Here is a 27,473-nt window from a genome sequence, read left to right on the forward strand (position 1 = left end):
AGAACTGTATCTGTACCAACAAGCAACACACAGCAAGGTCTTCAGGTGTGAGCACATCTACAATGTCTTTTACATCAGTTTAGCTTCCACCCCAGTTATTTTAGCTCCACAAGTGGATGCAGAGTACAGACATGTTTGGAAAAAAAAAAGAAATTCACACCAATTTGAGGACCAAAGAAAATTTAATAACCACTTTTTTCACCATAAAATGTTTGCAAAGTAATGAATAACATACAACTTGTCACAAACAAGACTCCCTGCTGCATCAAACATAAAGAAGAAAAAAAAAAAAGCAGTGCATAATTTTCAGTCTATAAAACTACTTTTTAAAATGCCATAAAAATAAAAAATGCCACGTACAAAAAGGTTTTAAGAAAACAAGTCATTGCGATTAAGATTATTTACACCAATGTTTCTATTTCTTTGCTGATCTTCCTCTTCTAGTTTTTGGCTGTGTCTCAGCCTCAACACTTGGTACCTCACTTGTGGACTCCTCTTTGTCAGCAGTAACAGCAATCTTTGCCCCTCGTCTGGCTCTCTTGACAGGCCGAGCTTCGACAACCGTTTCTGAGAGATCCTTCTCTTCAGTTTTGCTGGCATCTTTCGACACATTTTGGCTTTCAGTGTCTATGTGGTCTCCAAGTTTAGACTTCCTACCTCGAACTGCCTTCACGGGTGTGGGATTTGGAATCTCAAAGACTTCAATGCCAGTTTTCCACTTGACAGATCTTTTGGACTTTTTTGTGTCTTCCTCAACAGCACTGCTTGAGTTTTCAATGGGTTCTGCCTGCTCACTGGTCACTGTTGCATCATCTGCTGTGGGCTTTGCTGCTGTACGTCTTCCCCTTTTGGTTGGCTCTATGGAGGCTGGCGCAGACTCTGAAAATAGGGTTGTGGATTCTGTATTGTTTTCCTCAGAGTGAGGAGCTGCGCCTCGACGGGCTCTCTTAGCTGGAATGACCTGTGAAACCTCTTTTTTCGCCCCCCTTGCCCTACTGGCTTTAACAACTGGAGCCTCTGGCTCCACATTACTCTGTTCTTCAGTCTCTAGCTCAAGGTCAGGTTTTTCCTCTGGTACCACAGGGGTGACATCAACCTCTTCAGCAACTTGTTTTCCTCTCCTTCCCCGTTTGGGTTTATCTGTAGTGCTGGCAGTAGGGACCTCTTGGACCTCAGCAGATTCGACAGGAGTTTCGTTCTCAGTGTCTTGTTTTGCTTTACGTCCTCCTCGTCTAGGTTTTGCAGCCACAGCAGCCTGTTCCATCAGCTTCTCAGGCTCAGCAACAACTGGAGCTTCCGCCTTCTCTGGAGCATCCTTTTCGGTAGTTTGTACTTCTTCACTTGGCTCTTCGTGGTCTTGTTCTGCCCTCCTGGTTCTCCTTCCCTTTTTAACTGGCTCCTGGGATTTAGTAATCTCAACCAAATTAGTCTTACTGTTCTTCAGCTTCTCCTCTTCTGGTCTGGCATTTCTTCCCCTCTTAGCCCTGACTGGAGGCTGAGACTCTTGCTTGGCCTCCACGGTGACACTGTCTTCTTTCACCTCATTTTGTTCAACAGTATCAGCCTTTGTCTTTCTACCTCTTCTGGGTTTTCCAACAGCAGGAATGGACTTTTGAGGTTCAGCATCTGTTGTGAGAAGTTCTTCACTCACAAGTTTCTCTGGTTCTGGTTGAAGGGGCTCAACAGGTGTTTGTTTAGCTTTTCTTCCTCTCACAGGCTTCACAACAACTTCTTCTGCAGGAGGTGCAATTTCTTCTTGATGTGTATTTTCTGTTGAAGTCTGGTCAATCTCAGCTTCAGTAGAAATATCAGTCACTGGCGTTTCCACAGCTTTCTCTGGTTCCATTTCAGATTGGACATTGGAAGTGCATTCTTGAGACTTTGCATTTCTGCCTCTTGTCGTGTGTCTAACAGTGGGTGGTGCTGCAACTTCTGTTTTCTTCCCTCTTCTTCCTCTGACTGGAGCAGAGATGACAGGATCTTCAGGGTGTTCTGGCACCTCCTGTCTATCCTCAGCTGGTTTAGATTCCACCACTTTCACCCTTCTGCCGCGAACAGATTTTTTCTGAACTATAGTTGCATCAGTTTCTGGTTCTTTGCAGGTTGCTGTCTCCCCTTCAGGTAAACATTCAGCTGAAGGTGCCTCACTTTCAGTGGCAATCTCCTCGACAATTTCAGCTTGATCATCAGAAGCTTTTTTGGCATTTCTTCCTCGTTTAGGTTTAGTTGCAATTTTAGAAGGCAGACTTTCCTCCACTGCAGGCTCAACTTCCCTGCTCTCAGTGGTCTTTGCATTTCGGCCTCTTGTTGTTTGTCTAACAGTGGGTGGAGCTGTAGCTTCAGTTTTGTTGCCTCTTCTTCCTCTGACTGGAGCAGAGATGACAGGATCTTCAGAATGTTCTGCTGCCTCCTGTTTATCCTCCATCTTTGATTCAGCTGTTTTTACCCTTCTGCCTCGAACAGATTTCTTCTCCAATTTAGGCTGTTCTTCAGATACAACCGCATCTACTGCAACTACTGAAGGTTCTTCAGGTACAGCTTCACCTACTGTAGGTTCTTCAGGTGCAGCCTCATCTACTGAAGGTTCTTCAGGTACAGCTTCACCTACTGTAGGTTCTTCAGGTGCAGCCTCATCTACTGAAGGTTCTTCAGGTACAGCTTCATCTACTGCAACTAATGAAGGTTCTTCGGGTACAGCTTCATCTACTGTAGGTTCTTCAGGTGCAGCCTCATCTACTGAAGGTTCTTCAGGTGCAGCCTCATCTACTGAAGGTTCTTCAGGTGCAGCCTCATCTACTGCATCTACTGCAGGTTCTTTAGGTACAGCTTCATGTACTGCAACTACTGTAAGTTCTTCAGGTGCAGCCTCATCTACTGTACCCATTTCAGGTTCTTCCACAGGTACATTTTCATCTACAGTGGCTTGAGAGATGGTTTTTGTGGCCTCTGATGCTTCATCATGATTGTGTTTACTTGGCACTTCCTCTGTGTGGTCATCAACTACTTCATTTGTATCTGCTTCTAAAAGGAAGAAAAAGGAGAAATAACTAGCTGTTTTTTTAACTGTTGTTTAAGGAATGTTTTGACAGTATTACATAGTACGTAACAAGGATCAAACCTTCCTTGATGCTTTGGGTGGGTTCTGAACATTTTGTGTGCTTAAAAGTGGTGTAGTAGTGAGGATAACCAGAATGTCCTAGATTTAAATGTTTGTGTCATGGTGCTGTCAGAGTAAAATATTTTCTGCTAGGATAACACACTTTTTTACAGCAGACTTTTCTCTTCTCAAGGTACATCAGTATGCAGAATAAAAGTATTTAGAACATAAACAAAAAGGAATGAAATATCATTAAACTTGCCTTTTTCCATTTCAACTTGGGGAATATTATCAGTCACATCTGATGGCACATCATCTTGTGGCTCCTCGCGGGCAAAGTCTAGCTCTATACAAGGACAGAAGGCAAAACAACAACAATCAACAACTCATCATGATGATCTTACTTATTATAAAAACATACAAGTAGTGAAGATTCTTACTCAAACAATATTCTTAGTAAACTTATGAATTATCAAACCTTTTGCAACATCTAGACCACAATCCAGAGGATTTTGATCTTCAACCTGTTCAAAATAAAATGAACAATAATTTAGACAACAAGCACACTCACTTTGAAATGAAGTAAACCAAGCAAATAACACAAAATGTCTTGAAAAAAGTTAGATTTCATGAAATGTAATATTGTCAGAATGGGGTACACAGTCAGTACTACAAAAACATTTTGATGTTGTTGATTAAAAGTAAAGTCATTCAAATCATCTGTCAATCAAATAACTGAACATAATGTCAGATTGTTACCATTATTTAAAATCCCAATTTGCGTTTTTGCTGTCATCAATTCATTGTTTTTGCTCGCTTATCATTTGGCTGAATCCCAACTATTTTTAATGCTTATCCCATTCTGCCGGCCAGGTCATAAGTTTCTTTCTAAAATACTCAAATCAATCCATTCAATAAAATAAAGTCAGCGTTTTTCATCATTACCTCCTTTGTCTCCAGTGGGGCACTCTGCATGCAAGGAGTCATCATGTCAGTCATTTCAGATGGGTCCTCAGATTCTTCCTTAAGTACTGGTGCGTCAACAACTTCAACAGCCTCTGGAGCTTTGGAAGTTTTCAGAAGTTTTCCTTGAACGTCCTTAAGAGGCTCAGTCTCCCATTGTGGTGTCTCGAAAATTTGCTTCACACCAGTAAGGCACTCTTGTACCTTAGGTTTCTGCTTCGGTGTTTTCAAAACGTTTCCTCTCAAGTCCTCAACTGGCTCAGCTTTCTGCCTTGGGGTCTTCATGAGCCTCTTAACACCAGTGAGACACTCCTGCTGTTCAGGCTTCTGTTTGGGAGTTTTCAGAAGTCTTCCTCTCAAGTCTTCAACTGGTTCAGCCTTCTGTCTTGGGGTCTTCATGATCCTTTTCACTCCAGTAAGACCCTCTGGTAATTCTGGCTTCTGTTTGGGAGTTGTTACAGAGGTCCTTTTCACATCTGTGCACTCCTGTTCTCTGGGACCATCAGAGTGAGTCTCTTCAGCAGGGACATCACAGACCAAGCTACATTCTTGATCCACATCAAGGAGGCGTCTGACAGCCTCACTGTTGTACATTCCGTCTTTTACTGTGCTCATTGGTGACACCATCATTTCATCTGTAAAATATGTCAAGTAATATTAGATAATGCAAATGTAATTAATTAACCTTTTAGCCTTATGGCACAAACATGTTCCATGTCAGTACACAGACACAAACATGCAAATCCAATTAATAAATGCAAAGTGCATTCTTATGAACAGTTGGAGGTAAAAAATATGAGTTCTCAAAGGGGCGATGTAGAGCTAATCATAATGTTTACATGACCTCAGTAGTAAAACATGGCATCTGTGCAGGAATGTGTACTGCTGTGCATACGGCACAGAAGGAAGAGAAAAGGAAATAGACAGTTTTTTCAGTTAAAGCTTCATCAAACTGGTAAGCCATGGTTGTTTTTAAACACTTCATGCTATAGCACCAGCTTGAAGTTTCTGCATACTTGCAGGGACCATGTTTGGATCCCTTTCATGCTTTTTTCCTCTCCTAATAACAGACACTTTACCTGGCTCCTCTGGTGTGTTCAACACTGATGGTTCCACAACAGATGTGCCCAGAGCTCCTGCTGGTGTCTTCATGGCACTGTTCCCACTGATCACAGATCGCCTCTTCCTTACATTTACAGGAGTTTTATACATTTCAGAAATTCCTAAAAACACAAACCCACAATAAGATAAGATTAGGTACAAGCCCAACATGCATTACCATAAAGTGTTGGCAACTGTAAGGATGGAAAAGGTGTAATTACCAGTCAGGTCCTCATCCATTTTCATGTTCTTTTTAAGGAGTACAATGTTGGTGACCAGTCTTGGTGCAGCACCGGTTGGTTGCACAACCTTTTGTTTGTGAGCTCTACCCACAACAATGGTAACAGGTGAATTTGCGTGTCCAGTGCTGACGTGGCCTATGAGTTTTCTTGCAGGGGTCTGAAAGTTTAAGGACAGTCACTGCAGTTTTCACAGTGGTAAACATGGTAACATCACAACATGAAATAACCCTATTACAGTAAGAGATGGTGTTCAGCATGAGTGTTCAGCATTAGAAGTGTATCTAATGTGATCTGCCCTAGAAGGGTCCTGTATTCAGGAACAGGAATATTGTTTACCTGGAGTTTGGACACAGTCTTCTTCATTGTCTTTTTGGGGACTGCCATTTTAGCTGGAACAGCCAGTTGAACCTTAGTTTGCCCAAATTTCACCATGTCTGCGTAGGAATTCATGGCTGAAAGGAGAGCCAGAAAAAGGGAGAAATTAACACAGAAATGGATCATAAAGTGCACGGACCAAAAGGCAAGATTTCCAATATAAAAAGATATACAATATATCATGTAATTCAGGGTCTGAACATACCTTTGATAGATGCCCTTGAAATGCCACTTCTGCGCAGCACTTTTACAGCACTCTTTGCAATGCTCTTCCGTGAGGTGCTCTTCATGCTTTTCCTCTTCAGGGGTATTCTAGGAGTTACAGTGGTCAAAGGCACCTGGTCAGTAACAGCATCTTCAGCAACTGGAGATGGTGTGCTGATGCGTGACACAGAGAATCGCCCTTGTACAGTGGGGGTCTGTTTGGTGGCCTTAGGAGTTTCCATTTTGTTTGCAGATGCAGCCTTGGGTGAAGGAGACTTGGATTTTGGGGACTTCTTTGCAGGGGTCTCTGCCTTGGGAGAAGGAGACTTGGATTTTGGGGACTTCTTTGCAGGGGTCTGTGCCTTGGGAGAAGGAGACTTGGATTTTGGCGACTTCTTTGCAGGGGTTTCTGCCTTGGGAGAAGGAGACTTGGATTTTGGCGACTTCTTTGCAGGGGTTTCTGCCTTGGGAGAAGGAGACTTGGATTTTGGCGACTTCTTTGCAGGTGATGGAGTCTTAGGTGAAGCCTGTGCACCTGGTGATTTCTTAGGTGATGGATGCTCCTACAAAATAATAATAATAATAATAACAAAAAAGAATAAGGTAAAAAGAACCATTTAAAGTTGCATAAGGGGGAACAAATTCTGTGTGGTCAAAGCTTTACCTGGAGCAAGCCAATGACTGATGCTCGTCTAAGCAGTGAGTTTTTGGGTCGATACAGGGACAAGCTTCTCCTAGGAGTGGCCCCCTTGCGTAACGGAGAGTCGGGAGGCAGTCGTTTGTCAAATAACTCCGGACTCAGCTGCCCGCCAAAGGAAACCCGTTTCCTCTTCATTTGTGGTGTGGGCAAGTCAGCTGCAAGTTCTCCACTTTTGCGTTTATTGGACGCCTCTTTTACTGATAAATGAATAGTAAATGTGAAATGAAATGTGACATTAGAAAACACCAAATATTTCTTAAACATGCTCAAGTTATGTCTGTAATTAAGGTAACACTGTTCAAAATTTGAAGAGAAACAATATAGTATCAAAATATTTATTACCTGTATGAAGCTTTCCTGAGTTCTTTGGTGATGCCTTTGTTTTGGGAGAAGTCACTGCTTGCCTTTCTTGTTCCTTGGACACTGCTGGTTTAGCTGGTGTGGCCTCCTTGCTTCTCCTTCTCACAGGTGACTTGGGTGTTTGAGTGGAAACTTGCTCAATAACCTCACCCACAGTAAACCTTTGAGGAGGTGAACGGTTTCTCTTCTGGGGTGACACTGCCTCCGACTTGGCACCATTTCCAGCTTCGGGTCCAGCCATCACAGTAGAAGGAACCTCAAAGGACTTCCTCTGCTTCTTAGCTGACTTTGGGGTCCCATTACCCATTTTTTCTGCTTCCTCCTTTGTTTCATCAGCTCCAGAGGAGACTTTAGCTTCATTCTTCTTCGGAGTGCTTTTGTCTTCTGAGGAAATTACAGGCTTTCCACCACTTTTTCTGACTGAAACAGGTTTCGGAGTGCAAAGCTTCGAGCTAGGCGTTTGAAGCAGACTGACAGAAGATTTGCGCGGGGTCTTGACATCCAGAGATTTTTTGATCATTTGATACAGATCGTTGAAGGGGGAGGCAGTCTTGTTTTGCAGCAGGCTGGGATCCTCCTGGGGATCCACCTCCATAGTTTTCTCCAGAGATCGCTGGATGTTGTCATTGTTAGTACCATCTTTTAGATGAGGGCCTAACATAGAGCCAAAAAATGAAAAAAAAAAAAAAGGGTTTGTAAATTTCATAGTACAAGGGCTGCAAAAACATTTTCACTTATCTGTCAGATGTTTACCATACTGGGCTAATTGGACAAACAACAACAACCACAAAGACTTATATTTTGAGATGGATCTGTTGGGCCCTCAAATGCACTGTTCTGTATACATAGAAAATTCATAACAATGAGTTCCATCTCCATTTTCAAAACTACTTAGTAAAATATTTAATTCCATCACGTTTAACTACCTGCAAAGGACACACCATTTCTGCAATTTCACCAACTGTAATTGTGGTACATTATCTTCAACTACAGCTAATTCACAATAACATTATCACATAGTCTCACCTGTGGACACTTCAGAGATCTTCTTCCCTCCTGTTTCAGTGGTGACAGTGTCTCCCACCTGCTGATCTTTAAGAACCTAGCCATGAGACACTGTCGTTAAACACAAAGTAGCTGTGCAGGCAAAGTCAAGATGTTGGGGTGGCTGCAATGCCCTAGCGAGAACATAAATAATCAGTGAGTTACCTTGAGGGTTTCAGTTTTGCCTCCTGTGGAAGACCTCTTCTTTGGTGTGGGTGCTGGAGGGTACTCAAACCTGAAATGACAATCAGCAGAAAATATAACTAGAACTTCATCTACATACATCAATAAAATGCCAACTTTACCATTCCAATTGCATCTGGTATACATGCCATTTAAATACATATCATCTGTACTTAGATTAAATGTCCCGTCAGTGTGTTCTTGGAAGTACATGGAAAACTATTACTGAAAACCACACATGATGCATGTATGGGATACAAAGTGTAAACTCTTGATTTTTGAGACAGCATTTGCAGGTTGTGACAGATACTTTAATGAAACATTGTGTTAAAATTGGTGGTAAAGGATTATGCTCTAGTCTCTAGTAACTGAGTGCATAGTGAAATTCAGATGAAGTAATTACTGTTATTGTTCCATTTTGTCCATTGGTCATTCCTTCTAGCAAGCTTAAAACACACTGTACAGAGTCGAATTGTATGTTTTTGTTTTTTTTTTTTTTTAAATCAATGCACTTGATACTGAAAGTAATAGTAAAAAGTAAAGAGGTGGAGGCAGTAAAAACAGTAAACTGTTTCTCTTCACACCCACCTGAAAGAACGGTCAATAATAGTTATCACATCTCCATGCTTCAGACGCTCAGATTGTTGCAAAGCCTCTCCATTGACACAAGTTGGATTCACTGAGCTCAAATTTGTCAAAACGACCTAAAAAAGACAAAGATTAAAATTGCATCAAACGCATGCCCTCAAAGTGAAGAATACTGTGTCAGCCAGGCTTTTACTGCTATCTAGGTCAAAATTTCCCATAGCAAACCCACAAGTGATTTGAGGAATGAGACTTTTTTGTTGACACTGGAATGATGAACATATGAAGACATAAACACGATTATAACACAATTCCTCATTATCCCAGAAATTATTTAGAGTTGAAACACTGAAGTTAGCATAGTCATGTATCGTATGTGTCATTACCTCTTTATTTTCATTCAAATCAATCCTGCAATGCTCCTTAGAGACTTGAGGAAGCTGAATGCGAATATCACAGTCTGGCTTCCTGCAAAGATCAGAGAAAACACGTGTCAACAAAACACCGGCATTATGTGAACCGCCACAAGGTTTTCAGTGGTGCTTGTTAATAATAAAATATTCCAAGGTCCAAAATTAAAGTGAACCCGTGAACTGGAGGTACTTCATGTATGAACAAGGGAAAGACATGCGTGTACATTTCTGACGTCAGCAGCAGAGGGCCCGCCTCCAAACTAAAAGGTTTTTATAGCACCTCTGTCAACCCCAACACGAGGCTGCTTATAGTAAATGCTGGCTTCAACATAACGTCTGTGCATGTGCTCAAGAAATATCTGTTAAAAACAATAGTGCAGTTGAACTATAACAAAGGGTGGTGATTTAATCTGAAAACATGCCCTCCCATTACACCCACAAAATGCGTTTTACTGCTCTTACCTTCCAAATAAGCATGTTGCAGTCAGAGGAAACTCAGTCCCATCTCCTCCACTCCTCTTAATCACCACTATCTTTCCGTGCAATGGCATTTTCGTAACGTTACCTGGAAAAGTAAGCAAAACAAGTGTCAAACCGTAGAGCTAGCTAAACAACAAGAACAACGTCAAGCGATACATGGGAAACCAAATGTGACTTTTTAAAGAGTCAAGTTAAAAACGGCGTTTTAAGACAGGAAACAAACAAAATGGGGAGATTTTCGGGAAAATACAACATTTCAATGCTTGATGACGTTTCATCAATATCAAATGTACGGCACGTTAACGTTGACATTTGTTGACGAAAGGTATAATTTTTGTAATCAAAACTGTGTTTTATCGCTGACATTTTTCGACGTTAGCGTTACAATTCAACTCAGAAGATCACTGTTCGGAAACACTGACCTTAAAACACCCAGCTGAAAACTCTGCGTCACCCCACGTGTAATGTCGCTTCGATAGTGCCGATATATTTTTGTCAGCAATTGTATATGGTTGCAGAAATGTCTCAAGAAAAGCGACTACTCAACAATACAAGACGCATTGTCCGTTGAAACATGTCACTGAACGTTAACGTTAGCTAGCTAAAACTTATTATGTGCCCATGGTTGGACCGACTGAAAAATATGTCCATGCGTTGTAGCCTTACCTGGAAGTCTTTTCAAAGACGCGTCAACTGCTGGCAATCCATAAACCGGGATGTGACGAAGATGAATTTTACTATAATGTCATATCAGACTAAAATTTACCCACCGTACACTACAATGTACATCGACGAGTGGCTAACGGCAGCTAACGTGAGCAGCCGTCATTTGTCGCCTCTCGAGTCTTACACGGAGGTGCCGTAGTATCACTCCGCCACACTATACACTCTATAATTGAAAGGGACACACGGTTAAACACACGTCTTGGAGTACAATCGATGTATTTTTGTGTAACTGTGTTTTTAAAGTTCTATCTTGTTGTCACTTTCAAATGTAACTGCCATTAACGTAAAGGGGACTATTTTGTTTACAATTCTGGCGGAACGATTTCACCTCGGCAAAGGGACACTGATTTGAAAATGTTTGAAATTCCGCGCGAAGGACTGTGATTGGTTAATACGTCACTGTATCAAGGAGAGGGCGGGGCATATGACTTAAAAATTATTGCAGAGCCGAGACTACACAGTGTTTATGACCGAGATTCTTTATAGAAACCAGTTATGGCATTTACAATTTTATCAAGATATTACAAAAATGTATAATAATAATTTAAAGAACAACTCTCATTTTGTTTCATACTTTTGTAAGATTTAATATCATTTAAATGTAGTTAATTTAAATGTAGTTGTTAACTAACCTCAGCAAGCTTCACTTGAATGGATCTTCAGAGACAGCCACTCAAATCCAGATTAACTGTCAGATGGTTTATAGCTCAGTATTGGGTAGCCGTTATTTATAATCATGTCATGATACCATAAATGAGACATTTCGTCAATATATTGCAGGACAAGCTTGGCTTACTGGGACACCTCTGTGAGCAGAGCCATCAGTGTTACTAGTTAGATCTGTACTGTTTCTGCTAGAAATGTTTGTGATACAGTTTTTATATACATGCACTTAGAATTAGTCTGATGATATATGGCTGTTAGGAAAAAGTCAATTTTGTCCCTATTGATTTTTAACAACGTCATTTTGGCAAAATAGCTTCCACCAGGAAATATGAAATAACAAATGAGAACAAATGCTTTACTCTCCATCAACAGCTTGCACTTGAAGCTAGCTGCTGTTGACTCTGGTGCAAAATAAAACAAAAATGGAAATTCCCATATACGTAATAAAACATATTCATATGTTTATGCTCTACTCAGACTGCATACATTACATTGCCTAAAACTGCATGTGCTGAAGACTGTTTAAAAACTTTTTTTTTTCATCCAAGCCTTTCTGCCCCAAGCACCTTCCAACAAAAGTAATGTCCTGTAAGTTACTACGCTATGCTTGTGACTGCTTAACAGCGGCCACTGTGGCCACAAGTAATGATTACAGGATAATGGCAATTGCTAGATAACCATTAAGTCAGTAGACTCACACTATAATGCCATTTATACAGCAAACTATCAAATGTTTGTTAAGATTGGCCACTATCAACTACTGCTCACACCAGATCAACTAATGTTGTTGGTGCAAAACGGTGATTTGAGCACAGGTGTAATCAACTGCCTATGAATTCCACTTTTACAAGGAAGAATGTGCTGAACTGAAAAAAGAGAATTGTTCGATTTCTTAAAAAATTACCTCAATTGGTGACATCCAAATTAATTGATTTCTGTTTTACTTTAACCTAAACTCAATGCTGATTTCGATTAAGGTCACTGTCATGAAGACTCCTGGTACCGACTTAAATATCAAGAGTAAACTGTGAATCCTTGTTATCAGTCTCTGCAATGCTCTGCTATAGCTGCACACACAAAAAGGCAGTTCTCAGGCTTCTAGAAAGTGTGTCTGCCTTCTGTTTCTCCCCAAACTTCTTCTTCCTGTGGATATGATGTATAAAGACCTACTGAGAACCATCCTGTGGCGAGGCATGATAAGAACGACACAAGCGAATAACACAAACACATTCGATAATTATTAAATGTTGGTTTTATTTTTGATCTTTTTTTGTTGTTTTGTCTTTTTTTTTTCCAAAGTCGCTTGATAATCTTGACAAAATTGCAACATATTCCATACTTCTCAAACTGACGCTGTGTCTGTTGCTATTCCAGATTAGCTGTGGAGGGAAAAGTTGTGCGCTGTTCTGGACAGGTGAAGTCCTAAATGATGAAAGCAGCTTTGACCGTACAAATAAAAAAAAAAGAAAAAGAAAAAAAAAAGAAGAAAAGAAAACATGAACGACTCAGAGAGACTCCACACTGGCATCCTATGTCGTAACGTGGTGGGGGTCAGGCCTAACGAAACATGAGTGACTGAAGAAAAAAACTCAGGGGCTCAGTAGCAGAAGTGTGTGTATGTGTGCATCTGTGACAGGAGGGTTAGGATGTGCAGCACAGAACATATACAAAGAACAGGCCAAGCACACAAAATGATTCCTTCCTGAGACATTGGCGTGTGTACAGTAACGATGGTCTAGATGACGTGTGTGTTGTAGCGGTGAAGGCGTTTTGGCGTAAAGTGAGTTGCAGGGTGCAAGGTTTGCTCTGGATCCGGCAAAAAAGTCTCATGTCTTTGTTTTTTTTTCTACCACAGGTTGCCGGTGCGGGGGGAGGGGGGAAATTTGTGAGGACTTAAGTTGACAAACATCACATTTGGGACCTTCACTTGCTTGACCAATGACAGAGCAGAGATAGACTACAATCTAGTCTTTTCCCATCCACTACAGATTATTGATCCATTCAGAGACTACTGAGAATCACGTGTGTTTAATACAGTGTGTATGTACACCATTCTTCACATTTTTTAACTCTCTTTGAAGCTGAGCTGCCGGGCGGCGCCCAGCTCACCATTTTTCAGAAGAAAACACCATCTCTCTTTCTGCTACATGGCCGAAAAAAGCTATGCCCCGACTGGAGTGCTACTTTGTTATCTACTGTATGTAAAAAACATGTTTTTTTGTTTTTTTTTTAAAGTGTAGAGCTGGGAGGGAGGGGGAGGGGGTTTGAGAGGTTGAAATCTTTTGTGACAGCCACATTCTGAACAGCCAGTGATTGGTTAAGGGGCCTGTCCAGTATTTAGTAGGACACAAAACATGAAAGAACTTCCTTCAGTAAAATGTGCTCAAAATGTATTTTTTTCTTGCATCACAAACCTATAAACAAAAACACATAAAAGGTATTCTTAAAAAAAAAAAAAAAATCAGGTGAAGCCTAAAACTCTTCATAGTTTTAAAGAAATGAATACAGCTTATATACACAAACTCAAAGGCTACTTAAAATACACCTTAATAATGAATCTTCATTAATTTGATTTCTTGAAAGGACCTGTGACCATATCATACAACCGAGTTCATACAATCATTTTTTTCCATTCTCTTGGAAGCAAAAAAAAAGAAAAAAAAAAGAAAGTAAAGAAAGAGAAAAAGGAAAACAAATCCAACCTGGAATAGTAGGTGATATTCATCGCGACTTGTTTTCTGTGCACATTTGTGTGTGTGTGTGTGTGTGTGTTTGCATGTGTAGACTGGAGAGAAAATGTATCAACATCTTTTGCTTCGCGTTAATTAGAATAATGTACAAATGTGATAAAACTGAAACGTCTCTCTCAATACTCTCAGTGGGTATGAAAAAGATTTAAACAGTGAAGGAGTACAACAGTTTCTAATCTCAGAAAAACATGTCCTCGTTTCAACCTGCCGTTCTGTTCGTGGACATGTCGATCACAATAGTTCCTTAACTTTTTCTATATATATTTATATATCTTTTGTACGAAATCTGTTTTTTTTTCTTTTGTTTTTAAGTTGGAAAAAGAGAAAAGACCCAGAGTCTTTGAAGAGGAGGGGTCTTTTGACGAGTCCCAAACTTGCAGTCTGCCTCGGAGTACAACGAAAAAAAAAAGTGTCTGGTGTTTGTCAAGTCAGTCTTTATGCATTGTCCTTGTTCATATATTTGTCCCACGGTTGCCCCACCCGCTCACGGTTCCGTTCCAAACTAGTCTCCACCGCGTCCAGAGCTGTTTCCATGAGTCTTTTGGAGGAAGGTGGAGAGGGGAGGAGCAGCGGTGGAGAGGAGAGTGGAGGGAGAAGGAGGTTGAGTCATCAGCAGTGTTTACGGTGTAGTCTCTCGGAGGCATCCTGTTGCCCCGGCCTGCTCCGGCCTTACCCCCCCTTCACGTCGGGACGGTGGCTCCAGAGTGAGGGAAAGCAGATCAGGAGGGTGGGGGTGTGTGTCGTAGCAGAGGAGAAGGTTGGCTCTGCCGGCGGTCTCCTGTGTTCAGCAGTCAGGGTCAAAGCCCCCCTCCTTCGCCCCCTCCTCTTTAGAACGCCGTGGGAGGAGACGGAGAGCATCGTGAGGAAAAATTAAAAAGATGGGCCGCAACTACGGCGATTGTGTGGCTGGACTGCTTTGGGCAGAGCTAGGGGACAGACTGGGGCTGCAGCTGCCTGGGGGGGCGCCACTGGGCCGGCTGCCTGCAGCTCCGCTTTCCAGACCTTCTGAGTTTTCCAGCATCTCCTGGATGAGAGGGGGCATGGAGCCTGGGATCTCCATCTTCAGGGTGATGACACGCTCAGCTCCTGCAGAGACAATTGGAGAGAGAAAGGAAATGTAAACTACCAAATCTCCCATGAGGTGCTCATTCATGATTTCTTTCTCTTCAACACAATGTAATATTTAGTGTAGGGCCGACACTTGTCTGGACCACGGACCTTTAGCACTGATGCTTCTCAGATCGGTGATCTTCATCAGCATCTTGGGGAACATGTGCGGCTTGTGGGGCCTCCTCCGCCTCACGTAGATCTTCAGCGCCTCCAGGAGGGGCTCCTGCAGGACGTCCACCTTCTCCGCCTGCTCCAAGTCCTGACGATCTGTGGATCAAGACACAGAGTATAGAAAAGTGTGTCAACAATCTGTCATAATCAAGGTTAGCCACTAGATGGTGCCCCTGCCATTTCATCCACAGATGCAGCCAACACTGGACTTTGTGACAGCACCCATTTGGGCTTTTCCAGACTGTCAGGTGGCAAAAACAAAGTTTAACAAATTTACCTCCACACAACAAACAGATGGCGCTGAGCAGCCCTGTCTCAGCATCGTCCATCTCCAGGGGAAGGAGCTGGTTGGCAAAGGCAAACACCAGGTCGGTGAGTGGACCGAAGCCGGCGTTGTGCATCTGGGTTCGGTTTAGCGTGAGTCCATCTGAGAAAGTCATGGTGTCTTGCTCTGGCGTGTAGCGCGTACAGATCCGGAGTATCTGCAGACAGCAGAGACAGAACGGGTTGTTGACTTGGTTCTTTTGGAAAATGTGCAAGAAATTCTGTGAATATAAATGCAGGGGTCGCCGTTCTTACCAGGATGTCCAGACAGGCTGCTTTGAGCAGAGTGATCTGATCGGCGATGGTGAGCGTCGTGAAGCCGGGCAGCTGCTTCGCGAACTCCACCGTCTTTATGATGCACTTGGTGGAGAGTTCACTGAACTTGTCCCACAGGTCTACGTCCAAGGACACACGTCTTTCTGAGCTGTTACTCTGGAAGGAGGAGAGGAGGAGGGGAAAACAATTCGATATTTTTAATTCTATTATCTGTTTTAATTGCAGGGGACATAATGAACTAAAATGAATGCAGGCACACATGGATTGCCGGTGTTGTGTTACTGACCGTAGTGTATTTGCCCAACTGGCAGAGAGAGGGGAAGGTTTCCTGGTGCGCCTTGCGAACCCTGTCGATCATCTGCTCTGTGTCGGCACTCAGCACGTAGCTCTCTGTGCACTCCTGCTTCTTCTCATCCTTCTTCTTCTTGTTCCGGTCGTTTCTCACTGCTACAAGAAGCAAAGGAGGGGGGATTAGCATGTGTGACAGAAATCACTGATTTAAAAACAAAAAAAAACTTAAAACATTATGTGGCCTGTGTAAGATAAATCTGCACAGGTCCTCACGTCGAGGCACAGCCACGAGGAAAACTGAGATCGAGATTAAAGGAGAAGTCATCAGCAGAAGAGGATGCTCTGTCTGCAGCAGCAGAGCGTCACTGCTTCACTTCTCTTATCCGATGCTTTAAAGATAAATGTTGTGAGGCAGTGCCATCGCAGAAGCACCACAGTAATGGAAGGTGGGTGGGTGGGGGGGGGGGGCTCTTGAAATAATCCAATGTGGTTTCCCTCTGGGCGATCTGGCTGAGAATAGTGTGCTCACCCCAAATGACAAAAAACACTAGGCGGGGTGTTTAGCATTGGAATCCCATTACAGCCTCCATCCATTTCTCCCCGGCCCATCCAGACCGGGGTGCAGTTTAGTTCTGAATGTGTGTGTGTGTTGAGGGTGGGGGTGTGATGGGGTGCCAGTTGATAAATAGTGGTGGTGGATGGAGCTATCCATAAGGGTGACAAATTGCCACAGCTTTCATTAGAGGTCCTGGCTAATCTAATAACATAATATGACAAATATCCCGCCTCTAATGGTTTTAAAAGGGCTCGGCTGCTGCGCCCATACCGGAAAAAAACCTCCCAGCTCTCTCTCTCTCCCTGTCTTTCTCTCTCTCTCGGTTATACAACACACACTCTCTCCTCTCATTTCATTCTCACCAGTGCTCCCCCTTTCAAAAATTGTATTTCTTGTGCTTTAAATCATCCCACTTTCCTAAACTCATCTCTATCAGTCCTCACATCTCCACCTCCCCTCCAGGTACCTGAATTTCCCCCAGCCGCTGACCTGAGATCAGATTTTCCTTGTCTTAATCCTAACCTTGACCATTAAGGGTGGGAGCGCTCAGGCTGATGGGAGATCAGTGTCTGTGACAGAGGGGGCATGGCCCGGGGCCAGGGAGGGATGCACTGCTCCGTGCTGCTGCTCATCCATCAGCCCGCAGACAGGCCTCCCTGCCTGGGAGAACAAGAAGGGGAAGAGGAGGGAGGGGGCTGGAAGTCTGATGCTGCACTATGTTATTGCTAAGCACTGCTCGCCAAAACAAGAAATGAAGAAGACCCTGCTGTGTGGATGAAGCACGGTGATACGTTATTTGCGGGTGTTTTATTTATACTCATGAGGCAGGCGAGTGTAGTAAACACATGTGGACATGCAGCAGGAACAGCATGGTGACGCATAAAAAAGATTAATTGAATAAATAAATAAATAAAAATAGTGCTTCGACGATTCATCATTTTATTAGTTGTCTATTAACCAAATTTATAGCTAACTGTTTGAATGTTTTTTGAAGAAATAACAGTTCTGATACGTTGCGTCAAAGTCTCTATAAACTGTTACAGAGGTATGCTAGCATGCTAACCAGCTAGTCCTGGGCTTGAAAACATCTTTATCCCAGCGGTCCAATGTTCTTGCGCTAGTGGTGTAAACACAAACGATCCCGAGGCAGTCCGGCTGTCTGCACAGCTAACTGAGCTAACAAGCTTACAGTAGCTACAGGTCAAGAAGTCTATGGCTAGCCAAGCTGGAGCACGTAATCTTGAAGTGGCAAAGTGTCATTGTGGGTTATAAGAATGCAATGCTGGACTGGTGGACTGTGTTACAAAACCTTCTGCCTACATTACCCACAATCTCACTAAGTGACTTCACTGCAAGCAGTTTATCAGATTACATGCAGCTTCCCCTGGAGCCACATCAGGATTTACACTACTGTTTTCACACATGCAGTAGTACTCACCAAGACCTGTGAACACACTTTGATGTGGCCTTACCCTCCAAACGTGCATATTTTCTGGTTTCTTTACACCTTTATAACAGTAAACTGAATATATTTGGGTTGTGGACAAACATCAACATTTCCCCCCAACTTTCTGACATTATAAAATCCAAATATCTAATCAATTAATGTAGAAAATAAGAGAAAATAAAAATAATCACTACTTGCAGCCCTTATCTAAATGCCCACATACAGTGTAATATGACAGTTTTATAAACTGTACAAAAACAAACAAAACCGTAAAATGCTTCCCACTTCCATTTCTTTAATGAGCTAATTATGACTCAGTTAGTGAAGGACTGGCCTGCATTAAACTGCAGTAAGCTGCTGGACATACTCGGGTCGGCCCTGCTCGTGGTGCTGATTGGGAATCTGTGTCCTGCCTGCCGTGCGGGGAAGGGTTGGGTGGAGGTGGAGGGGCTGCTGCAACACAGTCGATGTCCAATTAATTCACAAATAAAAGTGGGGCATCCCTAGCGCCCAGACATTACCCACGCTGACAAATTGGCAGCACAATCATAAGCCGCACAACACAATTTAATGAAGTCATTAAAGAACTATTAGGCACGACTGGCGATCTGTCATGGCGAATTGCCACATGCAATAACTTGGGGGTGGGGATGGTAGAGTGGGGGGGGGGACTGAAGCGGGGGAGTGAAAATGAAAGAAATACTGCCTCGGTTTTTGTGTGTTTGTGTGCGCGTAACTTGAAGCAATGCATCTTTCAAAATGTATTATGAGACTATGAATGCTAATGGGGGGACTTGCATCCTGGATTGTTTGCGGTTACGTGTTCATCACATAAAAATGATTTACAAGAGCCGTTGTGTAACGTGTACAGCATACTGTGACAGCGCGCACACATACACACACACACACACAGCCATCACTCAATCATTTGCTCTCATAGTGGATTTCAGCTGCAGTGTGCAGTTAATAGACAATTTCTGTTAGTGCCTCGGTGTGTGTGTGTGTGTGTGTGTGTGTGTGTGTGTGTGTGTGTGTGTGTGTGTGTGTGTGTGTGTGTGTGTACAAGACAGAGAGAGGTGGGCAGACAGGGATAATTCGTGTGAGGAAAATTAAAGCAGTGGCAGCTCGTCCATCACACAGATTAAATTCAATGGAAAGATAAAAATGTCAATGTTCCCCTGCTCCTGCTGCTCGCAGCGCACAGCCACCGTCGACAGTGATGAAACTTTCTCCCTCTCTCTCTCTCTGTCCTCCAGCCTCTCTCATCCCCCCCTCGCTCTCTCAACTCCACATTTTCATTCTCACTCACACTGGGTTCAATACTCTCTCCTCTTACAGCCTTCATCTTTCTCTACTATCCTGCCTCACCGGCTGATGTTATCCTCCCCCCTTGTGCTGTTCTCCATCATTTGTTGCTTCATCTTATTTTACTTTTATTACATTTTTTTCTATCGCAGAGTAACACCTTCATCGTGGAACATGTGAGTGATAGCTTTGTAAGCCTAGTCAAAAGAAGGGGGAGGAAATGATGAAGAGAGGGAGGTGCTGGGTGGCTCATTTGAACTCGGGAACATAAATTCGGTTTCGGGGATTGTGCAGCTGAAACAATGATGATCCCTGACGCAGATAAAAAAATAAAAAAGACTCAACATGGAGAAGTGTCAGCAGCGGGAATGAAGTCACTTCAGCTGAAATGTGCTTCCTATGTATACTGCTTGAGAATCCGATTTTATCAGTCTTTTGTTGACATATTCGTGTTGGTAAAAGGTTTGTTTCAAACTTGTTTCTCAGAGTTATCTCTTGACCTGACCTCTGTTCTGGGAATCGCCGTACCACGCAAAGGTCACCGTGTGCATCAATAAGAAACACATTTTTCATGTTTCAGCCCTTTTAAAATGTACTTTTTCCAAACTTTGATGATTTATTCCACTGCTCTCGCTCTTGAGCGAACACTGTCAGGTTGATATTACTGTGGCAGTGGGCTAACAGGCGGTCATCTTGTAGCCCCTCGCTTGCTCCAAACCCCTCCCTCCTTTCTGACGCCATCCTGCTTGGCATTGCCACCTGGCAGCAGGCCTGGCACTGTCGTCTGGAGCTGTCTGCCGGGCAGACACAAGGTCACCCAGACGTCCCCCCGGTGCCAGCAGGGGGTCCACCTTCTGTGTGTGTGACAGAGAGTGTATGGTGTTTGAACTGAGCTGTCCGAGCGTATTTCTGTTAACTTTTTATTCATATCAGTTTGTGTTTGTCACCTTGCATTAATTTCAGCGTGCACACAAAATTATGCACAAGCATGCATTTTTATGCGAGTGTGTATGTGTTCTTGTGTCGGTGTGTGTGAGAGGCAGAGAGGCTCCCTGCTGGCCCCAGATGGCCAGCCTCTCCTCCCTCACCAGGCCAGACCAGCTTCACGGGCCAAAGTCACTGCCGAGGACACAAGACGAGCAATCTGTACACTCCACACAAAATGACTGCAATCAGAAAAAAGTATTTCTGTTGAAGCACAACCAGCCAAAGAGAGGTGGTCCGAAATCTATCCCATAATAAAATCCCCAGCCTCCATTCCATTCAGAAATCCAATTTGAGCTGCTTTCACTTGTTCAGTTCCACTAAATCACCACTAGATGGCTCTCCAACTCCAGTCTTTGCTCCTGTTGTGTGCCTGTGCCTCAGTGTGTGTGTGTGTGTGTGTGTGTGTGTGTGTGTGTGTGTGTGTGTGTGTGTGTGTGTGTGTGTGTGTGTGTGTGTAAAAGAGCTGGCTGCTGTGATCCTTCTAACCATGATTAATGGCCCCATTCAAAGGTAAGGAGCTCAGAGGATAACTTCTTTTACTGTAAGCCACAGTGCTGTGGCATGGGGAGCGCTCCCTGCACTCGCTGTGCCAGAAAGATGAGGTAAATAGCGCTGTGAAGACAGAAGGCAGAGAGGGACGGAGCTATGGAGGCTGTCTGCATGCGAGTTTAAACAGGTGTGCGCTTGTCAGAGGAGGGATGCTGCACATGCCCGTTTCTTTTTCTATTACTGAGCATTAATCAGTATTCATGAGTCAATATATGTCCCATACACACATTCTGGTGATGTAAGTGTGTGTGTCTGAGGTAAAAAAAAAAAAAACAAAAAAAAAAACCCTGCCGGCCTCTGAGATCTCTGTGGTCACACCTCTTCCAATTACTTTATCAAGTCTGAGAGCCTGTGTGTGTGTGTGTGTGTGTGTGTGTGTGAGTGCGTGTGTGTTCACACAGCCCCCGGGGTGCAATGATGGGAGCAGACGCCTGCTCTTTCACTCTCGGCAGGTGAGAACATATTCATCACAGAGGCCTGCCAAGCCTGGCGACACCCTGGCTGTTATTGCCAGTCTGCATCACGGCTGCCCTGTGTCTCGCATTTTACTGCGGATACGAAAGCCTCCAAAATAAAAGCATCACTGTATGTGGGTAATTACTAGCAGCAGCTTTGATTTTTTCCTCATAAAAAACTGACAGGATGGGGGTGATAAATCAATAATAATGGATCGCTGCCACAGCTGATACATGTTTGCATCAACAGTGTACACTTAGAGCGTCGGTAGCGGAACAAATGACAACAAACGCTGTAGCTTAAGATTGGTAACAACTAGGATGAGATCTGCGCTTGGCTCTAATGATAGCAGGGTATTCAGGGTAGGACAGTTTCTGTACTCACACTCCTTGGACATCCCGACTTCCAGGCACTTCTGCAGCCGACAGTACTGGCAGCGGTTGCGGGTGACTTTGTTGATGATGCAGTTCTTCTCGCGGTGACAAGTGTACACCATGTTTTTCTGGATGCTCCTCCGAAAGAAACCCTGCGTGACAGAGATGATGGAGAGATCAGGAGAGAGGTCAGGTGCTAGTGGAACGGGTGGAACAAGGGACTGGACTGGTTGCTGTTCAGAAAGCTCAGATAATGGGTATCTATTAAAGGGCACTATGTAGTTTTGGAGAAGAAATTCAAACTCAGTATTCTACAGCATTAATGAGGGAATAATTCAGAAATACTTATCTTTCCCGTAACATAAAAAAGCTGTTCTGAGAGGAAAATAAGCTCCCCAGAACACTGTTTGAAGCCAGAACGGTGGCAGGGTCCGCCACATATTTAGTCATATTTTCTTTATTTAGTTTTTGTCATGACATTAAAAAAGATTAAAAGATTAAAAATATTAAAAATTCATTCCCCAAACCTACATAGTGCACCTGCAACACTACTGTATTCATTATGTGCTTTGGACGCCTTCTGCAGACTCTCTCTTCATATATATTGCTCTTGTCTTTATTCAGTTGCTTACACAACAGCAAAATGCTTGCAAGTTTAAAAAAAGAGGTCATGCAGAAAGGCCATATGCAGCTGGAGGTCAAAACCAAACAGTTAAGTCCTTAAAGGGCTTATTCCGTGGCATAATCAGGACAGAGACTAATAGTCAGCCACCATCTCCTGAGGTTGTCCACCTCCTCGATGACGGCCTCTCTCCAGACGCAACACAAAGATGCCTTTGGAGATGTTTTTCAGGACCAGAGGCTTTTGGGGGCAAAAGGCACAGGGTTACTGGGCGCCATATAACCATGGCCTAGTTTACGCCGCCAGAAATAAGCGATTCTAGATCCAGGCCAAGCTCATATTATTAGAGAGAGAGAACATAGGCTGAGGCTGTTGTGTAAGAACAAAAAAGGAATTCCCTTTTCAATCTAACTAGATCAAAAGGAATCAGAAAATACTTTTATAAAAAAAAAATTGAGTCCACGCGTGTGAGGAGGACGACAAATCGTAATGAGCTCATCTGTAGGCACTGTGCTGAAATGGCAGATCTTTGGGGAGGCTAACAATGTTTTGATTGCGCGAAAGCAAGACATGGTGCCGCTTGCTGATAGATGCAACGCATGTACCGTACACTTTTTAAATAAAAATGATACCTGGGATCAGTGCTGAGGAAAAGAATGGATACAAATTGATATCTCTGTCAAAGAACATCTCAAAACCCGGAGACTGAATGTTCTGTCTCTGATTTCAAGTAAACAAAAAAAATAATGTTCTTCGTCAGATCATGTGGCCCTCTAAATGCTGTCGATGTGTCACAGAGAGTCAACGATGACAAACCAGCTAAAACGCCACGAATCATAACTTATGTTCTCCATAACACCATGCAACCCGCAACTAAATCAATGTTAACCTCCGTAGCCTTACTGCTCCAACATCCTTTGAGCGTCAAATAGATAAAAAGAGGTTAATGCAAATCATCCACAACTGAGTGAGTACCCAGCAAGCAGGGCTTGGGACAAATGTATTACAGGTCAATGTCAGTATTGATGTGACACAGTGGGACACGGGCTGTGTTTTGGTGGGTAGGCGGGTGGGTGGGGCTAGCTAGAGGGAGAGAGGGAGGTGGGGTTGGAGTGCGGGTGGAGGGGTGGCTCTGCCAGGGAGCCCCATCCCATGACGAGGGATTAGCTTTGCTAGCCGACAGATGGCCGGTGGACCTAAGCCTGCAATTTGTCCTTCCCGGATCACCGGCCCTCTTCTCGTATCTCCGGGCCGCCACTGCAGAAAAGAAGCGATCCAAGCTTCGGAGGAGGAAGCGTGTGCATGTATCTGTCTGAGCAAAGTACCAGCACGGGCAACACTGGTCTTTACACTTGAAAGACGTTGCTTCCGGCTGACAGAGGAAGTGTTTTGGTCCTTAGAGGGTCATCTAATCTAACTCTGATTTCAGCGAAGGCTGAACATCTTCTTAACAACCTGTTGCCACATAAAAACAGACCTCAAGGGTGAAAAATTCCAGCATTTTCTGCAGCAAGTCCTACCTGGAAAAAAAATGTTTGGTGTCTTCAGTAGACAAATGAAGCTCCAACAAACAACAAGGCTTGTACTTCAGCATTATTTCTAGCTGCTGATGCTGAGGGATAAGTCTGTGGCTTTTGTTTGCGCCTGAGTGTGTGCATCTCATGTCCTCTTTGATCCGATGTTGCTCCGACCCTGACCCCGGTGTCACAAGGGGATTGACCCACTCCCTCCACACATTGACAGGCTCAGGTGCCTGCTCGCGGCAACTCCCAATTGGCTGCTGCCTACGGCTCGTGGGCCAGTCGATTGTTCCCCCCCCCCTCCTTTTAGGAGTCATTGCTTCCTGCGGCCCTTAAGCTTCTTTTTGTATCACCGCTTAATCCACCCGGCGACAAGAGCCCTCAGCGGGCCTGTCAGCCACCCTGCAGTGTTCAGAGGAGATGAGAGCCGCGAAAATCGGGAGAGGGAGGGAGGGATGAAAAAGACGAGCCAATGGTAACGACACATGTGGTGCATGACTGCGTGTGTCATGTGCTCTCCAAGTCATGGCCGTCTACCTGGTGCGCATTTACGAGTGGGTCGCCGCGTTCTGCTTCGCATGTGTATGAGGAAAAGCTTTATTAAGAGGAAAGCGGGGGGGAGTCTGGGGTTGGCAAGTTCACAGGGAAGCAAAGGAATCCTCTCTTACGTGACTTTCACACTGTGCCCAGATTAAGAGTGCGTTCCCAGCCTCCCACTGTGCCCATGCATGTGCCTGTGCCCCTGCCTCTATTACGAAGTAGCTACTGCTACATCCCACACATTACTAGAGACGGATGCGAGGTGGGAGGGCCATTTTTTTTTTCAAACACAGCAAATAGGAGAGATTCTTGTGAGAAGCGGTGGCTGGGGAGTTTGGAAATATGGCCACAGATACCAGGAGGAGAGTTCACCTACCGTGCGATGCCATGCCTCCAGGACAAAAAAATAAACATGAGGGGGCGGGCATGCATATTTAATGTTTAAGTGTTAATATCTGGAGGGGAATACAAGTGCAATGCCGGTGAGTACGAGCAGGCGGTAGAACTTAAACAACAAACGAATGAGCTGTCTCCAAGTAGCAGAGCTCCACATCCCCCTCCTGTTTCCTCTGTTCGCTGCAGCCCCCAGGAAATGCCTTTGTAGTTTGGCACGCTGCAGCAAAGCCGACGCTGCTAACCCTCGACTTACCCCAGTCTCAGATGAGACAACCATATACATTCACATGCCTGTAGTGTTGAATTATTGAGCATGCTACGCCAAGTCATCTCCTCTGAAGTCAGAGATACGGGGAAGGCATCCTGAATTTTTCAAATTAGCTCTGCGGCATGTTGAGTGGGCAGGCAGCCGCCTCACGGAAGGGGGACTCGGCGAGCGACGCTAGCTGCTGACTGGGGGATGTATTTTCATAGTTTTTAGACGGCATTTTTTTGATGATTAGGAAACGATATGCTAACCAGCTGAATTAGTGTGTTGTTGGGACACGGTGGCATGGAGCGGTCACACAGCTTCAGAACAACTCCTCGGCTTTAAAACCACTTATTTGACACTGAAAATAAATTCATCTACTTCCTGGCTCATGCTTGACCTAATACACTTGTTGGGCACACACACAGTTTTCGATGCAAAGGACAGATATAACAGTTTTTCCATTCTGAAGTGCTGCCGTTGCACCCACAGCTTTTCCAACTGTGTCCAATCAATATATCTGATTATTCGTTCTGTATATTATTGGATTGAATTCGTTTTACTCTGCTGCTGCTCTTCAGAAACAATCTATACGCATGTGTTCTCGCTATGGTTTGAAATAATCTAGCTCAGCTTAGTCTGGGAATCTAATCATGTCCATCCAAGAAGGAATGCAGAGTTTGTACAGAGACATGTTGTGAAATTAATCCCAGATTAAAGAGCAGACATTTCCATCAAACCTCAAATGCAGAGCTTCAACACTTCAGGGCACAGATAGACTGTCAATGTCAACAGCTGATGGTAAAACCTGTGAAATAAGTTACAGCTCACAATTGTCCTATAATAATAATTTGGACTGCACAATGTCCGCTGGCTGAGTAATTAAAACACCAGCTCCGTCCCGACTGCACAACAGCCTCGAAAAGCTAATTACAGAGTCAATTCTGACACTTACAGCTCATCTACTGTGTGCCCTCTTTCTGTGCTTCACATCACACAGTTATGGATTTTTTTTTTTAGCAACCATTTTGCAAATGTCAGGCTATTGTGCATGGAATATGTTTTAAATGCTTCCTTCGTCTGTGATATAACATCGAGACAAAAGCCAGTTCTTCATAGTTTGAGTGTTTGAAATTTTTAGGACCTGCCTCATACTTTCTATCCAGAGATCCAGGTTAATCTATCCATCTATGACCACACAGGTGACCACTTTCAACCACACGACCACCATCTCTGCCTGAGGCAACGTGAGTGTGTTTAACACCGTCATGAACTACAGGACACAAGTTCATCTATATTGGTCAAACACACACACACACAATCTCCACAGAAGCTTTCATTTAGCCTTATTATCAAAGTGATTACACAATCTAATCAGACGCTATAAGGCAACGGGGAGCGATGTTAAGTGGGCAAATTAAACACATGCAGACACCGTCCACACACGGATGCAAACAGGGCTAACATGACGTCAGTAGTAGCTAGCTTGGAAGCTGGATAATGTTGGAAAATTGGGGGTGGGGGGGAACGTTTAGTATCTTTCACCTGTGGTTCCCGTTGAGCCGCATGTGGAGGAAGCTTGGGGTCAATTATGTTGCTGATTAAAAACCAACATGCACTGAATGACAATCACAACAACCCAGCGTACAATAAATGGGATGTAATACTCAAGTATAGCAAATAAAATCCCTAATTTGGCAACAGGCTGCCTGACTAAGTAAACGCTATGTGTGGGAAACACCACATTTTCCTATTTGTCTGGTTTTATTCTGCTGATTGTCTTCAGTGCTTTATATCAGCTATGCATTGCTCAGTTTTGACAGTAAGAAAAATGTGCATCTCCAATAACCTCAACATGTCAGTGTTTGAATCTATTTGATTAGGTAATTAAATAAAACAGTAATATATATGATAAATCAATTTGAAAGAATGAAAAACGAGTATGGAGATTCACAGGACCCGTGGAGCAGCGTAGTCAGCGGCAGCCTGGTTACCCCTATAAAACAGCAAAGGGGTCAGCCTTTACTCACTTTGTTAACTTTTTATAAGTGGGATTTAGGGACTAGGTTAAGTTTCATGGAGCGCTCACGGGGTTATGTGTTTGTGCCAGACTCCTAGCGTTCCTGTGCATTCTTCAGCCAGCTCCCCCCTCCCCTAGCCTCCTGGGCTCTGATGCCTCTGATGCCTCTGATGCACTGACCGTCTTTCTCCTGGTGTCAGTGAGTTCAGCTGTGGCCCCCCCATTCCCCTAATCTGCGGCCCCTCCAACCATGCCCATTCCTGTTCTAGCTGCTGTCTCACTCCCTGCAATCTCCCCCACCTTTGTCTCATTTTGTCTGCATTTCTACAATCCCCCCCGTGTTTCTCCCCTTCCTTACACTCTCATTTTTTTTTCTGACTGCTACTGTCT

General features: G+C 43.7%; 2 protein-coding genes across 12 annotated transcripts in view; both read right to left on the reverse strand.

Moving 5' to 3' along the window:
* Positions 1-163: 163 nt before the first annotated feature.
* mki67 (marker of proliferation Ki-67) lies at positions 164-10,594 on the reverse strand. Of its 5 annotated transcripts, none has more exons than XM_037080840.1 (17): positions 10,414-10,594; positions 9,730-9,832; positions 9,241-9,322; positions 8,858-8,973; positions 8,252-8,321; positions 8,069-8,144; positions 7,025-7,696; positions 6,647-6,879; positions 6,469-6,545; positions 5,984-6,417; positions 5,740-5,855; positions 5,383-5,560; positions 5,140-5,283; positions 4,043-4,695; positions 3,576-3,621; positions 3,360-3,443; positions 164-3,021 (listed from the first exon to the last, which is right to left on the reverse strand). In XM_037080840.1, the coding sequence occupies exons 2-17, from the start codon at positions 9,816-9,818 to the stop codon at positions 416-418; spliced, it is 5,676 nt and encodes a 1,891-aa protein (XP_036936735.1). In that variant the 5' UTR covers positions 9,819-9,832; positions 10,414-10,594; the 3' UTR covers positions 164-415. The 5 variants fall into 5 exon arrangements, with proteins under 5 accessions (XP_036936735.1, XP_036936734.1, XP_036936736.1 ...); XM_037080839.1 differs by having other exon boundaries at positions 164-2,802; positions 2,851-3,021; positions 5,984-6,545; XM_037080841.1 differs by having other exon boundaries at positions 164-2,544; positions 2,605-3,021; positions 5,984-6,545; positions 10,414-10,593.
* A 1,779-nt stretch (positions 10,595-12,373) lies between these two features.
* The window catches only part of raraa (retinoic acid receptor, alpha a), a 147,551-nt gene continuing 132,451 nt past the window's right edge, over positions 12,374-27,473 (reverse strand). For all 7 annotated transcript variants that reach the window (XM_037081426.1, XM_037081427.1, XM_037081422.1 and 4 more), the window contains 6 exons: positions 21,746-21,887; positions 16,057-16,217; positions 15,750-15,926; positions 15,448-15,652; positions 15,108-15,266; positions 12,374-14,975 (listed from right to left, as the gene is read on the reverse strand). In XM_037081426.1, coding sequence (XP_036937321.1) covers positions 14,779-14,975; positions 15,108-15,266; positions 15,448-15,652; positions 15,750-15,926; positions 16,057-16,217; positions 21,746-21,887 — 1,041 coding nt within the window. In that variant the 3' untranslated portion in view covers positions 12,374-14,778. The remainder of the gene's footprint in view (positions 14,976-15,107; positions 15,267-15,447; positions 15,653-15,749; positions 15,927-16,056; positions 16,218-21,745; positions 21,888-27,473) is intronic.

Source organism: Acanthopagrus latus, chromosome 20, assembly GCF_904848185.1.
Source record: "Acanthopagrus latus isolate v.2019 chromosome 20, fAcaLat1.1, whole genome shotgun sequence".
NCBI lineage: Eukaryota > Metazoa > Chordata > Actinopteri > Spariformes > Sparidae > Acanthopagrus > Acanthopagrus latus.

Bases quoted from the DNA above. Each gene is read 5' to 3' on its own strand.
- mki67 (XM_037080837.1), bottom strand. From the start codon at position 9,818: ATGCCATTGCACGGAAAGATAGTGGTGATTAAGAGGAGTGGAGGAGAT. The intron at 6,546-6,646 runs GTAAAGCTTTGA...ATTATTTTGTAG, and splicing joins CAGTCATTGGCTTGCTCCAG to GAGCATCCATCACCTAAGAA. The intron at 5,561-5,739 runs GTAAACAATATT...TTAAACTTTCAG, and splicing joins AGACTGTGTCCAAACTCCAG to ACCCCTGCAAGAAAACTCAT.